The following is a 17,430-nucleotide window of genomic DNA, read 5'->3' on the forward strand; positions in this document are numbered from 1 at the left end:
TCTGAAACTTATTCATGAAAATAAAACTGATATCCAATTACAAATCTAAACATATTGTTAAAGAAATTGACAAAAACCTCAAACATGATGAAGATGAAACATTAAAAACTGAATTTGACCTCCACAACAAACTTCAGCACTATTCGGTCCTAAACAGAAATACCACATTTACAAAAGATTATCAATGAAACAGTTTAAAGAAAGAATGATTGTGTCTAAATATAGACTAAGTGCCCATGATCTAGAGATAGAGGAACACATCACAGGTCCTTGTTAAGAGAGAGAAATAGAAACATCTTTGTAATGTTTGGCAATACTGTTATAAAACTGTCATGTCAATAATGCTGAACTGAAACAGTTCTTATATCTCTTTTTTCCCTTAGACAAGCTTTTTTTATTATTATTTTTAAATGCAATTGCGTGATTTGGCCACAAGAGTGCTTCACTGTCCACTTTAGTTCAGATGTTCACAGTAAATTAAATCTGATGGTTTTCTGTCCCAACAAGTACTTTCACCACAATTTACTGAGAAAAGCTCAAAAGAAATTGTAGATAATAAAATAAAATTTACATGTATAAAGAATTTACCCAGAATCAACATTATGTTAATAAAGAATTCAATGTTTTTGTCATCCAATATCACTCCAAATACAACAGGCCTAGAGAAGGTCGGCAGGGATTGGATTTCTGTCTCCAACCAATAGGACATATTTTCCCAGAAAATATTTGAATGCCTACAATAAAAGAAGAGGTGATCAGTTGTCTCTATGTCAATTTGACAAAAAGTACAAGTATTGTATTCAAAGTTAAATCGAAGTCTTAAAAGTTAACTTGAAGGATAAATACCATTAAATATTTTAAAGTGAGTTTCCTTCGCTTTAGGAGTCACTGGAACACGAATATACTGGACTTGTAATATATCATTACGATATTAAAGTGTAGGATATAATATAGAATTAAAGGAAGAAGGAATATGTTTGTTGGGAAGTGTTGTCATGAGGTCGTTACCATCAAAGAGAAGGGATGGGAGTTCACATAAGACATCTAGCGAGTGAACAAAAGGGTTTTGTACTAAGTGAAGGACATTTTTTGGAATGGCATTTATAATACGTTCAGATTGCTTGCGTTCACAATATAGGTTGAATTTAGTACAAACATCTTTAAAAGTGAACAGATTCCCATCCTCATCCATTAAGTGAACTACAGACCAGAAACCCTTTTCGAGCCAATCAATAATACATAAAGACTTATATCTGGATAAAACACATCTGTTATTCCCAATGGGGTCCAATGTGGGGTAAAGTTGTGATTATATAATAACTTCCAGAATAGCAAAATCTGCTGGTGAAAAGAAGATAATTTGACTGGAAGTTTTGAAATAACAAAGTCACATTTTAATAAGAAATCAATTCCACCCAATCTCCTAAACATACCTTTGGGAATGCTAAACCAAAAACTATTTTCATTAGTTATTCACATTTTTAACCATTTAATCTTCAACATGCCATTTATACACTGAAAATCAAAGGCTTGTGATCCACCATTCTCGTAATCTTGAGTAAGTTGTGCTCTCTTAATGTAATGTACACGCTTTTTCCATTAAAATGAACATTCATTTGATTAATAGTCTTAATAGCTCTATTGGAAATAGAGAGGCAAGATGCAGGTAAATACACCTGGCAAGACTCTCCATTTTAGTTAAATAAATCCTTCCAAAAATAGATAAATCCCTTTGCATCCATACATCGAGTCTAAATTTGCATTCATTCCTTCTATTCCAGATGTTTTGTTTCTCCTTAACAGCTTCATCCTTGGAAATGTGCATAAATATTTCACATTGGATTTGATTGGGATATTAAATATTGCTTCAAGGGAGCATTCATGTATGTGATAATTTCACTTTTATCAATATTAAGTTTTAAACCTGAAAATTTGGAAAAAAATAATGAATTATTTCAATTGCTTTGTGAATCTGATCAAGAGCTATTAAAAATAAAGTTGTGTCGTCCGCCAATTGACTAGTCACAATTTGATGTCCAAACACATTTAGTCTTTCAATATTTGAGTTTTTTATAAGGATGGCCAACATCTCTGTAGCCATAATAAATAATGAGCTGAGATGGGGCAGTCTTGTTTAACCCCTCTTTTCATGTCAAATCTAGGTGAAGAGCCTGTAAGGCATCTGAGCTAGTGATATCTGTGTAGAACAACTGAATAATCTTACCAACATGTTCACCAAACCCATACATTTGTAAACATTTAAGAATAAAAGAATGATCCAGCATATCAAACGCTTTATAGAAATCTAAAAATAAAATAACCCCATCTTCTGTTTCTTTGTTACACTCTAGCAAGTCTAAAACCAGTGGAATATTATTATTTATAGATCGGCCTCTAATAAATCCAGTTTGTGTCTCCCCAATAACTTTAGATAAACCAAGTCTCAAGTGATTGTTAAATATATGGGTTCATAGTTTATAGTCATTATTTAACAAAGTAATAGGTCGTAAATTGTCCAACAGTCTAGGGTCCTTCCCCGGTTTGGGAATAAGTGTGATTAATCTTGTCTCATTGAGATAGAACCGAATTATTAGATATTTCCTGAAAAGTTGCAAAAAGAAATTCCTTAATAAACCCCAAAAATGACGATACAAATGTGACATAAAACCATCTGGACCAGGTGATTTATCTGATGACAAACACATGACCGCAGAATCAAGCTCTTCAATTGTGAACTCTGCATCACGTCATTTTCAATTGTTCATCTATTTCAGGGACAAATTCACCGATTTCTTCAAAAAGGGAATTCGGATCTAAAATGAATGAAGAGGACGAGTACAGGTTCTGATAAAAGATGGCGATTTCTTTTGCTATTAATTTTGCATCAGAACATTCAACACCATTAATGATTCAAGTTTTAATAATGTTTTTTCCTGACGCTTTTTCTCCAGCCTACAAAAATAAGCTGAATTTTCCCTTTTTCCATCATTTATCTCTTGATCTAATGTGTGCCCCTCTGGCTTGATCTCAACAATGTCTTATAGAAATATGATTATTAATGTGCAGTTTATTTATTGGTGTTTTCTCAAGTACTGTTTTCTGCTACGGCAGGGGTCGGGAATCTCACCATTCACCAACACATGATCGTTTAAAACTTTCTAGTGACCATTTTCCAACAGGAAGTGCGATTGCTTGTAGGTTATAAGTCATTGTTCACTTGTCGTGATTCTTGCGTGATGGCAAATGGAGACGGTAAATGTTTGGATTTGGGGAGGTGCTTATATATAAGATTATTTTTATCACATCGCTATTTTAATTACTTTTTTGTTTAATTTAAAGTGTCATTTGAATTTAGAAATTACTTTTTAAGTTTTTCGTGTTTCGATAAATTAATGTAATTTTAAAGCTAAATTATTCTCTGACACTCAGCAGGGGGGGTTCACCATATAATCCGATATCACGTTATTTTAAATGCGATTATCATTCAAATATTTTTTACATATCACCCAGCGCTAAAGCGGTTTAGAACAACATGAGTCTGAGAAAATGATGACAGATTTGTAATTTTGGCTCAACTATCCCTTTAAGAGCATGAAACACCTGCTGCACCTTTAATTGTTGTTTGTCTCTTTCAGACTCCTCCTCCTCAGGTGACAGGTGAAAGTGAAACTAGTAAAACAGGATCCATTTTGTGACAAGAGCAGAAAATTACACGACGAGAGAAACAGAGAAAAAGTTTATGAATATCACTAAATCTTTGAATCTTACTCAACATGTTTCTGAACACACTCATATAAAAGGGAATATTCTAGATCTTGTCTTTATCTTTGGTTTACATATTAACTCTGTTTATCTGAGGACCTTTGTATCTCAGATCATAATCTTATTTTATTTGACTTGACCTTTAATCTAAACTCATCATGTGGTAGTCGGTATTTCTAAGTGACCGTTTATGACTAAGGTTTTGGAAAAAGTGTTGCTAATCAACTAACAGCTGTTTTGATGCCTGTAATGTATTTGAGAAATGTCAGTCCGGCTGCCGTCGGTTGCACTCGACTGAAACTGCTCTCCTTAGAGTTTCAGATGATTTGTTAATGCAAGCTGATGCAGGTAAATGTTCTGTACTGATTCTTTTAGATCTTGCAGCTGCTTTTGACTCTGTCGATCTCTGTATATTAGTGGAAAGGTTTAGAAAAGGTGTTGGTGTCTCTGGAACAGCCTTGAGGTGGTTCTCGTCATACTGATCAGGTCTTTTTCAGTCAGAGTTCAAAATGATGTCTCATCAACAGCATCTGTGTCCTGTGGTGTTCCCCAGGGCTCTGTTTTGGCTTTTTTGCACTATATTTGTTGTCTTTAGGGCAATTAAGAAGTACATTTCCGGGAGTATGTTATCACTGTAATGCAGATGATATTCACTATATATATTTTAAGCCTTATGAAATAACTAAATTTATTATTATAAATTGCATAAACTCTATAAAAGATTGGATGGCTGAAAACAACTTGCAGTTAAATGCAAAAAAAACAGAAGTTATTGTCTCTGCTCCTGCTGGTGTTCTCCCAAAGGTGATGGAAACTCTTGGTCGTTTATCTCATTTTGTTAAGCCTTCGAAATTTGAGTGTTTATACGGGGCAGACCTTGAGTCTTAATCAGCATGTAAATTCTCTTGTTGTTTTTATCAGTAGAGAAATGTTGCTAAACTAAGGCCAATTGTGTCCACAGTAGAAATGGAGATGATTATACATGCGTTCATTTCCTCTCGTCTTGATTATTGCAATTCTCTTTTTACTTGTCTTAATGCTGCATCCTTGAAACAATTACAAGTGCTTCAAAGTCATCAAAGAGATCACATGTAAAACCAATTGAATTTCTTTACATTGGCTCCCAGTAAATTCTTGTGATGGTGTTTAGAGCATTGCATGGTCAAGCTCCTGCTTATATAAAAGAGTTGATGCAACCTCATAACTCCAGCAGGAATCTGAGATCTTCAGAACAGGTCTTGTTAGCTGTTCCTCTCTCTAGACTAAAGACTAAAGGTGATGCGCCTTTGAGCTTGTGGCTCCCAAATTGTGGAAATTGTGGATTTAAGATCTGTGGACTCTGTGGTCATTTTTAAAAAGCAGATAAAAACCCACTTGTTTAAAATTGCTTTTATCTCATTTGTCTTTTTTATGCTTCTTTGGTTTTATATTGTGAATGTTAAGCACTTTGTGACATCTTTTCTAGAAACTATAGAAATAAAAATTACTTACTAAATTACTTGTATAAAATAAATAGATCTACTGATGATTGCATCAAATCAAACGTGTTTTATGACACTCAGAGTTTTAAGACTGTTGGTAAATCAGATGGCTGTAAAAACAGTGTAATCAGAGACTGGTTTTATGACTGATAAAGTGTGCCATGGTTCATTTGGGTGACAAGAGCAGGAAATTACACGACGAGAGAAACCGAGAAAACGTTCGACAGTTTTTGCTCCACTGAATCGTCTGAAACAATCAATAAATTCATTGTGAAGTATTTTGTAGGTGATATTCTAGTCAGTAAAGAGGAACATCAACAGTTCTTGACAGGTGAGTACTGAACTGCTGCTAAACAAACCAAAACTCACAAGACAACAATAATAAACCTTTCAAACTATCAGCTACAGTAAGACATCTAACAGATATCTAAGTATTAATCACAGCAGAACAAACAGATACTGAGACTTTTGCTCTTTTATCTGAATTGTCAGTATGTGTTCAGTTTCTTTGGCACTGAAATGTTATTTCTTCTACTGACTTGAAACGTTGCTTTGTTTTCTTCTGTTGAGTCTTCTGATGTTTTCTCTTTATGCTGGTGTTTAACATGTCATAAAAGCTGACAGTCTGCAATTGAACCTCATTGATTCATTTCTAATGGAATATTCTAGAGGACAAATAAAAACAAATATGTGTCAGTATTGAACAAATAAACACGTCACAAATATAGATGATGTCCCGTTTGTTGACAGGTGTTCAGTGGACTGTTCAGATGATGTCATGGACTCCACAAAGGATCTCAGTGGACAGACAGACACAGGGAAGGTCAAGAGGTCAGAGGATTTCAATGCTTTAATAAAATACACTGATAGATATTTCTGATATGCTGCACAACACTACAGTATAAAAACACTGAGGAGAAATGAGAACAGACTGGATTATCTCAAGTATAAACATGTGAAACAGCTTTAGGGTAAAGTGAGATCTACAGTCAGATGACAGTGAGACCGGTTTGATTCAGTCACAGACAGAACTGGAGAAATGTACATTACTTAGGATTGGGGTCAAAGGTCATTTGTGTGTATGTTTCTCCTGTAAATGTACATTTGGTTATTTAATTCTTGTGAAAACAGTTTTTCAGAAAGCAGCACATTGCATTGTATAGTGTACATGCTGTGCATTTATTAATAAATAATAAATGGCATGTAAATTTGAACCTCTTCAAGTGAGTTGATAACTACGGTAGTTATTGATTAGCACACCGCCACTTAGGGTTGGTAGCAGTGGTCACTCATTTTCTCTAAGTGACCACTGCTACTAAAATAATAAATCTCGATTTCAATGATAAAATGACACTGAAAACACTGGAAAAGAACATGTTACCCCCTTGAAGAGGAGAGAAATATTGGGAACAGTAAAACTGAGAAACTGATGAGAGGAAAAGAGTGTTCCCTTTACAAAAAGCTTCACTTTGATGCTGCGCTGCTAAGCGCTAGGGGAACAACTCTAGCTGTGAACCGAGCTGAAATAGTGTGTGTAACACGTCAATGAACATTGACTGGAATTTATAGCCTCGGCTGATGTAATCATTAGATGCACCTGTGGCCAGGCTATAAATGGATACGTCACCATGTGTCGTCAGAAACTCTTTTTTCAGAGCGATTCTGTTTCTGTGTGTTTCACAAACCCTGTCAAAACTTTCTTTCCTCTGTTAGGAGTTAGAATCAGTTAGGCAGTGTGCAGTGAATGTTGTTCTCTTTGTTCTCTTTTTTTCTTCTCTCTTCTGTTTAGAAAATATTATATATATATATATATATATATATATATATATATATATATATATATATATATATATATATATATATATATTTAAAAAAAAGAAAGAAAAAAAGAGAGAATGACTGAAAGCTGCAAACGGTGCGTGTTCCCCTCTTCTCGCTCTATAGCTGAAGACGACACACATCAGTTTTTGCTCTGTTTGTTTGGGGGTAAGAGCACGCTGCTCTCGCGATGCAGCAGGGCGGGTGCAAGCACTGCGATTTGCTTTAACAGGCAGAGTGCTTCGTGCTCGCCTCGCTTGCTTCCGGGAGTCAGCACTCACGAAAAAGAAAAAAATAAAGATCGTTCGTGGGGCTCTTGCATGGATTTGGCTGAGGAGCAAGAGACTGGTTGATCCCTTTCTCTCACTCTCTCCCCAAACCCAGCTGGTCCTTCACATGATCTCGAAGCGCGTTCCGACGCTTCTTCGGATCATGAGGAGGATCGCGATTCTCTTCCCGCCTCCGAGCTTTCCGTCCGCGATAAAAAAAAATCTACGGAGTAATTGCTCAATGTTGTTACTCAAGCGGTTGCCACATTGGACTGGCCACGCGAAAAAGAGACACCAAACCCTCCAAATTAGGGGATTGATTTTATCTTCCAGTCTAAGAAAGGGAACGCCACATGAGTCCCTTCCCTTCTTTGATAACCTCCATGAAGAGCTTTTTCGCTCATGGAGGAACACCTAAAAAAATACAAAAATAAATAAAATATATATATATATATATTTTCTTCCCGCGTTCACATACCCTCGACGTCATTATATTCGACCATCGTGGGTGCTGAGGCACGGGGGTATTCAGTGATGCCGCCGGTCGAAGAGACGCTTGCGGGCTATCTCTCGCCGGGCTCGGCATTGTCACTTAAGAAGCCCTCTCTCCCCTCAAAGCCTTGTAGGACAACCTCCACTTTAGTGGGAAGGGCTTATCAAGCAGCAGGTCAGGCTGGTGCTGCTTTGCACACCATACTGTTTTACAGGCGTACCAGAATGACCTATCGGACGACCTGAGTGTGGGTTCTGCGCTTGACGAGCAAGCCTCAGACCCGCCTCAGTCCTGTCTGAACGGAGGCTCAAAAGCAAAGCGTGGCGAGTCGTGCTCCTCCTCCCAGGGATTGGGGACAGTCTCGCCTCCCTCGCCAGCCAGACCTCAGGGCTATCATTTCTAGTAAGAGAAAACCCTGATGGTCTTGCGCCTAGATTAGGGGGTAGCTCCCCTCGGGACGGGGCGCGTGCTTCACTTCACCCCTTCCTGTACCCCCTCGAAGCCCCTCCATTCCCGCCACCTCTTGGTGTTTCGGGTTGCAGAGGCTTCCGTCAAAATTGGGTATTTTAAGCTGTTCCTGCATTTTATTCAGGGCCGAAACACCCGACAACCCCTCAACAGGAAGTGTTCAAATATAATACCCATCTCAGAGATCCTGGCAGCATGGAAACTTCTGCCGGATATATTATTTTCTGTGGGTCTTATAAGGGCGTCAGGATTTAATTCACTCACCGCTTTTCCGTGTTTCAACGGCGTGTTCTCACTACCGTAAACCGGTTTCTTTTTGTAAAAACAAAAACTCAATCTCCTGGTTAAAGGGGCCATGGTATGTGTTCCCCTTCCAGAGAGAGATTAGGTTATTACACTAAATACTTCCGTTTCCCATGGAGGGTGAGGGGTGGCGTCTGGCTTAGATCTTAAAGCTTGAACTACCCGTGGGTGTTCAAGTCCAAGATGATGCCTGTCAAGGCGTTCGTGTCTCAAGCCCTACAACTCGTTTGGCTGGTCACCATCGATCTTATGACGCACTTCTATACTTCATTTAGAAGTTCTGCCACAACATGGAAAGTTCCTGAGGTTCACTTCGGGGCGAAGTCTTCCAGGGTCAGGTTCTTTCACTCAGCCTAGCCCTTTTTACCGCATATTCACAATGCATGATGTAGCTGGCTCCTTGCGACTCCGGGGCATCTGCATTCTGAATTATGTAGAGCGACTGGCTGATCCTAAGCGCAGTTCCAGGAACTGGCAGTTCAGCACAGGGACATCGTCTTAGCTCATCTGTTTCTCTGGGGTTGAGGCTCAGCGCCAAGAAAAGCGTCCTCTCTCCCACTCAGAACACTGTCTATCGGGGCATCGTATGGAGTTCAATCACAATCGCGGGCACAACTGTCTCCGCTAGGATTGAGTCCATTCAGATCACCCTGAGCAAAGTCAGGCTAGGTCAAGGTTGCACTGTTATCAGTATCAGCGATTTCCAGGTCTCAGGGCGACCGGCGTCCACGGTGATCCCTCTGGACCTTCTGCTCATGAGACCGTTTTTCTTGTGGCCAAAAGCCAGGGGATTTCTTCCAAGGGCCAAAACCCCTAGGCTAAATAGGGTTAAGCGCCTCAGGCTTCGTTCCCTTTCTATGTGGTTCAGACCCGGTTTTCTGCCTTGGGTCCCACTCTAGGTGCGTCTTGTTGTCGCAGGCTGCTAACGACAGGCGCCTCCCTGATGGGCGGGGTAGCGGCCTTAAGTGGTCGATCCAGCTTAAGGGGATAGGAGGGTCAGTCAGCTCGGTTGTCACAGTCACTGTCTCGGGTTGATGGCTGTATTTCTGGCCCTGAAATACCTCCTCCTGAGGCTGCCATGTCTTGGTGCGGGTGGACAATACAGCGGTAGCCTCTTACATAAATCATCAAGGAGACCCACGTTCTTGTCAGCTGTATTTCTGACACGTTGGGTTCTCCTTAGGGCCCAGGGCAAGCTCCTGTCACTCAGGTCAGGTATATCCCTGGATGCCCGTATATGGGATCAGATTCCGAACAGGGAGGACCTTCTCATCCTTGGCCTGAATTGTGAAACCTTTCATGTCTGGCCCCTAAGGGTACCGAATGAGGTTCACAGGGTTTTCTCTTGAGGTTATCGAGACCATTTCAAGTGCTAGGGCTCCCTCCACTTGGAACTGATCTGGGTAGATTTTACAGGGCAGAAGACGACCTCTTTGCCTCTGTTGATAGCGCAATGTCTCCTCTACTTCTCCCCGAGTCTCCCAGCAACCCCATGGAGGGGCTGATCGTAGTAACGCATTCATAGCACAAATGCACCTGCATGCGTTTCCATCTACTAAACCGAATGAGGTTCACAGGGTTTTCTCTTGAGGTTATCGAGACCATTTCAAGTGCTAGGGCTCCCTCCACTTGGAACTGATCTGGGTAGATTTTACAGGGCAGAAGAGGACCTCTTTGCCTCTGTTGATAGTGCAATGTCTCCTCTACTTCTCCCCGAGTCGCCCAGCAACCCCATGGAGGGGCTGATCGTAGTAACGCATTCATAGCACAAATGCACCTGCATGCGTTTCCATCTACTAAAGTTCTTATTACAGAACCAGCTAACTGCCAGTTTGCTTCAGTTCTGGATTTTCTGTAGACAGTACTGTCAGCGGGCACTTGCCTCGCCACTGCCAGGTTCTATGTGGCCACTGCGGTTTGCCACAGTTTGGTGGGCGGGGTGCCCTCAAAGAGGCATCCTCATTATTGCCCGGGCCTACGAGGCGCGCGGTCAAGCTTCGCCAGTAGGTTTTAGGGCACACTCTACCAGAGGGCTCTCCTCCTCTACAACATTGGCTAGAGGTCTCCCTCTGCAGCAAGTTTGTGATGCGGCAGGTTGTCCTCTCCGCACACATTCATTAGATTTTTCTAGTTTGGATGTTCTGCCACTCCGGGCTCTTATGCCCTTGAGTCGACATCTCAAACTCATGTCTGGACAACTTTGTGATGCGGCAGGCTGGTCCTCTCCGCTCACATTCATCAGTTTTTATGACTAGTTTGTGTTGCGATAGGGTTCTCTTCGCACACATTCATCGAACTTTATGGGCTAGATGCTTTGCTACTCCGGACTCTTATGTCCTTGAGTCGACATCTCAGCCCATACCTAAACAAGTTTGTGATGCGGCAGGTTGTCCTCTCCGCACACATTCATTGGACTTTTTTAGTTTGGATGTTCTGCACTCCGGGCTCTCATGCCCTTGAGTCGACATCTCACCTCATACCTGAACAAGTTTGTGATGCGGCAGGCTGGTCCTCTCCGCTCACATTCATCAGTTTTTATGACAAGTTTGTGTTGCGATAGGGTTCTCTTCACACATTCATCAAACTTTATGGGTTAGATGCTTTGCTACTCCGGGCTCTTATGCCCTTGAGTCGACATCTCAGCTCATGCCTGAACAAGTTTGTGATGCGGCAGGATGGTCCTTTCCGCTCACATTCATCAGTTTTTATGACAAGTTTGTGTTGCGATCGGGTTCTCTTCGCACACATTCATGGAACTTTATGGGTTAGATGCTTTGCTACTCCGGGCTCTTATGCCCTTGAGTCGACATCTCAGCCCATGCCTAAACAAGTTTGTGATGCGGCAGGCTGGTCCTCTCCGCACACATTCATCAAAATTGAATGGTTTAGATGTTTATGCTACTCCGGGCTCTAATGCCCTTGAGTCGACATCTCAAGCTCATGTCTGAGACCTCTCGGCGTTTTTGTGAGTACACTGCACAACCGTAGGGGTCCGGACAGCCCCAAGTGCGGCGGCGTGGGTATTGCGTTCCCCGTAGCGCTTAGCAGCGCAGCATCAAAGTGAAGCTTTTTGTAAAGGGAACGTCTGGGGTTACATGTGTAACCCTTTTTCCCTGAAAAAAGCGGAACGAGATGCTGCGCTGCTTTGCCGCACTGGGACGTCCCAGGAATGCTCTTCAAAAAGAAGTATCTGACGACACCTGGTGACGTATCCATTTATAGCCTGGCCACAGGTGCATCTAATGATTACATCAACCGAGGCTATAAATTGCAGTCAATGTTCATTGACGTGTTACACACACTATTTCAGCTCGGTTCACAGCTAGAGTTGTTCCCCGTAGCACTTAGCAGCGCAGCATCTCGTTCCGCTTATTTCAGGGAACAAGGGTTTCACATGTAACCCGAGACGTTTTGTGAGAACTTATGTTGATGTTAGTGACATTGCAAGTTCTCATGTGACATATAATATATAAGACACATCATTAAATGTGTTTTATTGCACTAGATGTTGAAATTATGTTTTCAGATTACTATAAAAAAAACACATGAACTAAACTCTGTTTAATTGCTGTTTTAGTGTCATTCATGGAGAATCTCCTGAACCCAGCTGTGTGTCCATGAAGAGTGACGGGTCAATGGATCGTCCACTTCACTTCAGTTCAGGAGAGTCTTTGATCAAGCACAGAAAAAAACAGGATGCAACAGAGTCAACTGCTGGGAAAGTGCCATTGGACTCCATTTTTGTGGTGTGTGTGTGTGTGTGTGTGAGAGCGCCACACTTATACCTTATAGGCTGTTTTTTTAAATACACACTGTCATGTCTCATACACTTTAGGAAGCTTTACAGCTGCACCCTCATCTTAATAACAAACACACACACACACACACACACACACACACACACACACACACACACACAATGATGAATTCAAGAATACTAAAGCACAAATAATATGAGTGGTGATTCTTGTCCATTGATCCTTCAGTTCTTGTCAGTTACTGAATGAAGTTTGTTGTTTGAATGTTCACTGATTTCAGGAACTTGAGCACAAAATCATCTCTCTGATGAAGAAAGAGCTGAAGATTTTCAAGAGAGTACTGATCTCAGATTCCCCAGCATGCTCTAAGAGAGAGGAGGAGGATGATGAAGGTCAGAGCAGAGTCAGAGAGGGGTTTCTGAAGATCACACTGCACGTCCTGAAGAAGATGAAGCAGACAGACCTCGCTAACACACTTCAAACCAGTAAGAGCTCGCATTCACATCACTATTACATCACGTCACCTTCAGAGGAAACACAGTGTCTGGATTCACTCAATATTAGTGAAAGAAAATAAATTTAATGTCTAATGACCATTAAACATCAACATCAATTATAATTCCCATTTCTTTTCCTTTTTACATCAGAACTGATTTCTGTGCATCAACAAAAACTCAAAACAAAACTAAAAGAGAAATTCCAGAGAATTACTGAAGGAATGTCAAATCAAATCAGCTCAACACTTGTGAATGAGATCTACACAGAGCTGTACATCACAGAGGGAGGGAGTGCAGAGATCAATAATGAACATGAGGTGAGACAGATTGAGACAGCATCCAGGAGAGCAGAGACACAGGAAACACCAATCAAATGCAATGACATCTTTAAAGCCTTACCTGGACAAGACAAAGCCATCAGAACTGTGCTGACTAAAGGAGTTGCTGGAATTGGGAAAACTGTCTCTGTGCAGAAGTTCATTGTGGACTGGACTGAAGGAAAAGCAAATCAGGATGTTCACTTCATATTTCCACTTCCTTTCAGAGAGCTCAATCTGATGAAGCACAAAAATATCAGTTTGATGAATCTTCTTCATCAGTTTTTCACAGATACAAAAGAACTGAGATCAACATTCCTTGATGACTACAAAGTCATTTTCATTTTTGATGGTCTGGATGAGTGTCGACTTCCTCTAGATTTCCAGAACAATGATATTTTGTCTGATGTGACAGAATCGGCCTCAGTGGATGTGCTGCTGACCAACCTCATCAAGGGGAATCTGCTTCCTTCTGCTCTGCTCTGGATCACCTCTCGACCAGCAGCAGCCAATCAGATTCCTCCTGAGTGTGTTGACCAGCTCACAGATGTACGAGGCTTCAATGACCCTCAGAAGGACGAGTATTTCAGGAAGAGAATAAAAGATGAGCGTCTGGCCAACAGAATCATCACACACATGAAATCATCGAGAAGTCTGTACATCATGTGTCACATACCAGTCTTCTGTTGGATTTCAGCCACTGTTCTCCAGAGACTGTTGAGTGAAGCAGAGAGTGCAGAGATCCCCAAGACTCTCACTCAAATGTTCACACACTTCCTGATCTTTCAGAGCAAACTGAAGAGCCAGAAGTATGATGGGAAATGTGAGGTGGATCTTCAGCAGGCTAGAGAGAGGATTCTGTCTCTGGGAAAACTGGCTTTTCAACAGCTGGAAAAAGGGAACCTGATCTTCTATGAGGAGGACCTGAGAGAGTGTGGCATTGATGTCACAGAAGCGTCAGTGTACTCGGGAGTTTGTACCCAAATCTTCAGAGAGGAGTTTGGACTGCAGCTGGGGAAGGTGTTCAGCTTTGTGCATCTGAGCATTCAGGAGTTTCTCGCTGCTTTATTCAAGTTTCTGCAAAACAATTCAAGAATGAGTGATTTCCTGAAGAGTGAAGTGGACAAGGCCTTACAGAGTGAGAACGGACACCTGGACCTTTTCCTTCGATTCCTTCTGGGTCTCTCACTGAAGTCCAATCAGACAATCTTACGAAACCTACTGACACAGAGTGAAAGCAGCTCTGACAGCAAACAGGAAATAGTTGAGTACATTAAGATGAAGATCAGGGAGAATCTCTCTCCAGAGAAATCCATCAATCTGTTCCACTGTCTGAATGAACTCAATGATCATTCTCTAGTGCAGGAAGTACAAACATACGTGAACAGAAGAGATATCAATCGTCTCTCTGGAGTCAGTCTCTCTCCTGCTCAGTGGTCAGCTCTGGTGTTTGTGTTGCTGAACTCAGAAAAGGAGCTGGATCAGTTTAATCTGAGGAAATATGATCCATCACATGAATGTCTTCTGAGGCTGCTGCCGGTGATCAAAGCATCCAGAAAAGCTCAGTGAGTAATTTAGTGTTTTAATCTCACTTTATTGTAATTAAATAGCAGAGGTTAGATTTTAATTTGTATTTTGTTAGATTAAAAACAACCCCTTATACTATTTTGATGTTTGTTTGGTTTCATGTGTTACTTTTTATAGTTTTACCTTCATTTTAAACACACATTGGAGCCAAATAGATTCAAAATGTTTAATGCAAAGTTAATAATCTAGTTTAATAAAACAAAAGCATGTTTTCTACAGTTTTCCACTAAATAAATACAAAACAATACTATTTACTTTATACTGATACTTTATCATTTTTATTTATGCTTCCACATACAATAATACACATCCGCCTCATAAATAAATCATCATTTACCTGAATATATTTTTACTAAAACATTTCTTTAATGAACATGATGAGTTAAATATGATACAATACTGAATTATTATTGGGAGACTCAGTCAAGTTTATTATTATAATACTGAATAATTATTACAATTTTTTTAATATTTTATTTGTTTTATTCTTTAGTAATTTATTTTTCATATTGTAGCTTCCTTTATTCCTGCAATGTTTATTGTTCTCTGTTTTGATAATCCTTTAATTAATTTGACTAAAAACTATATTAAATTATGTTATACTGTAATATATAAAATTGCATTAAGATGTGAATAATATAGCGATCAACATTTATTTAGATTGGTAATGAATTATTAGTTTAGATGGCTTTATGTCAAGTGTTTAACTTTGTTGACTGATTTACTGAGGTGACATTATTGTTAAATTAGAAGATTGTACACGGAGGAAAAGAGAATTTGGTGGTAAATATTGTGTTATCATCTGTAGGTAATGTTTTCATCTAAGTGTAATCAATAGGTGTTTAACTTCATGCAGCACTGTGTGATCAGATCTGATCAGAGTTTGACTTGAAGCAGTGCATGTCGGTTAGAAATGTTGTGTGACTTAAGATGGCGTCAGTGCAGCGTCACCGTGATGTATGCCATTAAAGTACCTTGTGTGCGATTCAAGAGCAGCCGGGTGGCACAGCCAATGCAGCTTCTCCAGAGTAGCTGCAAGAGCTCTGATGATGTCACAGCTTATTCGTGATTGGCCAGAATCACAGATGACAATGGTGACGTGTGTTTCATGGGATGCATATGAATATCAAATGACACATACTACTTTTACTACTTCAGCTATGTCAGTCTGAGAAAGAAATTAGAGTAGTATGATGGTATACCATTACCAAGATGTTTATTATGACATCTCCAGTTCCAGTAAACTCTTGTTAATTCATGTTTTTATAACAGCACATTATTTATCTCATATTATATGTTTATCATAGTAATATCATGTTTATTCATAAAAACAATTCAAAATTACTACAAATATGGACTCCTTTATTGGTATTAAAATAATTAGACATTTATTGGACTTTCTCTTGTACACACAGCAGGCTGTATTTAGAAGAACTCAATCTTTCAAATCAGTAATGTTTTCGGTTTTTATATGTAAATTTAAATCCTGAGTTCTGATTTCCACTTCATCTGTAATAAACAAAGCAATCATCGTGGGATCTTCTGTGACTAATGTGGGTTCAGCACATGTCATGAAGCAGAATGTGTCCGGCTTGATGGCTCTGTTTTCATCTCCTCCCACTACTACAACTGGTAAATTTCGCAGATCGGTAAGGCAAGCTGCAGTTGTAGTTGAACACACCTAATGAATGTTATTGGGTACATCTCAATCAGCTCTCTAGTTCACTAAGCAGGGCACTGGTCAGGGAGTCAGCCATTTTTACAGCTGTACCAGTTGCAAAATCATTCCAGTGCACTGAAAAATTCTCTCCCTAAAAATTCTCTAAATGCACCATAAAAACCAGAGAGCATCGTTGATCACTGTGTTCACTTACCAGAAATGTTGTCATGTCTTCTGAAATCTCTCATGTTATTATAGGATGAGCGCAAGTATAAAACATGATGTCAAAGCCTTATTTTCTCTTTAAAAGTTTGATAGAGTAAATTTACTTCTCAGCTTAATGCCAAGTGTTTAACATGGTGGCCTGAAAAACAGGGCCACATTGTGAAAGAGAAGCACCTAAATTTGCTGCCATTAAAAACAGCTAAACAATGTACTTTTTTTGTAGCAAGTTGTTAAGTATGATTGTCACAGTGACATAATTTTTTTGTTTACATTGTGAAAACAGTAAGGTCTGCAAAGTTACAAAACACAAATTACACGCCAAAGGGAGTTACTCTCTCCCACAGAAAACACTGCTCCTGAAAGACATGGTTTGCAGTCCAGCCATTACTTCCGTGAAATAGCTACGTCACTATGTGGCACATTTGCCTAATTCACACCTCAGGAGTGCGCTGCTCAGGCCTACCATCCATTTAAAAATTGTATCCCCTTGCATACTTCACTCTGTCACATGGACTTGGATGTATATCACTGCATACGTTGTGTGAGTGTCCAATACCTTTCGGAAGACATGCAATGGGTTTAACTGGAACAACCTAAACCCTTGATTACTTGGAGCGTGTTGAAGGCTGATGTCACTTTGTGGAATTATTTCGTGATTTTTGCACCTGAGAAAAATATTTTTTTGGAGATTGATTTCAGAGGCTTATGTATAAATCATGTATGTTTAATTTTCTTTTATTAGAATGAATTGTTAGACAGGATTAATCAAGATTTGCACAAATTAAAATGTTA

The 17,430-nt window shown here is 39.8% G+C and overlaps 2 protein-coding genes across 2 annotated transcripts in view; both read left to right on the plus strand.

Moving 5' to 3' along the window:
- LOC127650291 (NACHT, LRR and PYD domains-containing protein 3-like) overlaps positions 1 to 17,430 on the plus strand; it is a 349,622-nt gene that overhangs the window by 313,785 nt on the left and 18,407 nt on the right. The window contains exons 4-6 of the mRNA XM_052135614.1: positions 12,172 to 12,340; positions 12,633 to 12,837; positions 13,000 to 14,731. Of these exons, the coding sequence (XP_051991574.1) occupies positions 12,172 to 12,340; positions 12,633 to 12,837; positions 13,000 to 14,731 (2,106 nt within the window). The remainder of the gene's footprint in view (positions 1 to 12,171; positions 12,341 to 12,632; positions 12,838 to 12,999; positions 14,732 to 17,430) is intronic.
- The window catches only part of LOC127650289 (NACHT, LRR and PYD domains-containing protein 12-like), a 459,642-nt gene that overhangs the window by 312,815 nt on the left and 129,397 nt on the right, over positions 1 to 17,430 (plus strand). The window lies entirely within an intron of this gene.

Source organism: Xyrauchen texanus, chromosome 10, assembly GCF_025860055.1.
Source record: "Xyrauchen texanus isolate HMW12.3.18 chromosome 10, RBS_HiC_50CHRs, whole genome shotgun sequence".
Lineage (NCBI taxonomy): Eukaryota > Metazoa > Chordata > Actinopteri > Cypriniformes > Catostomidae > Xyrauchen > Xyrauchen texanus.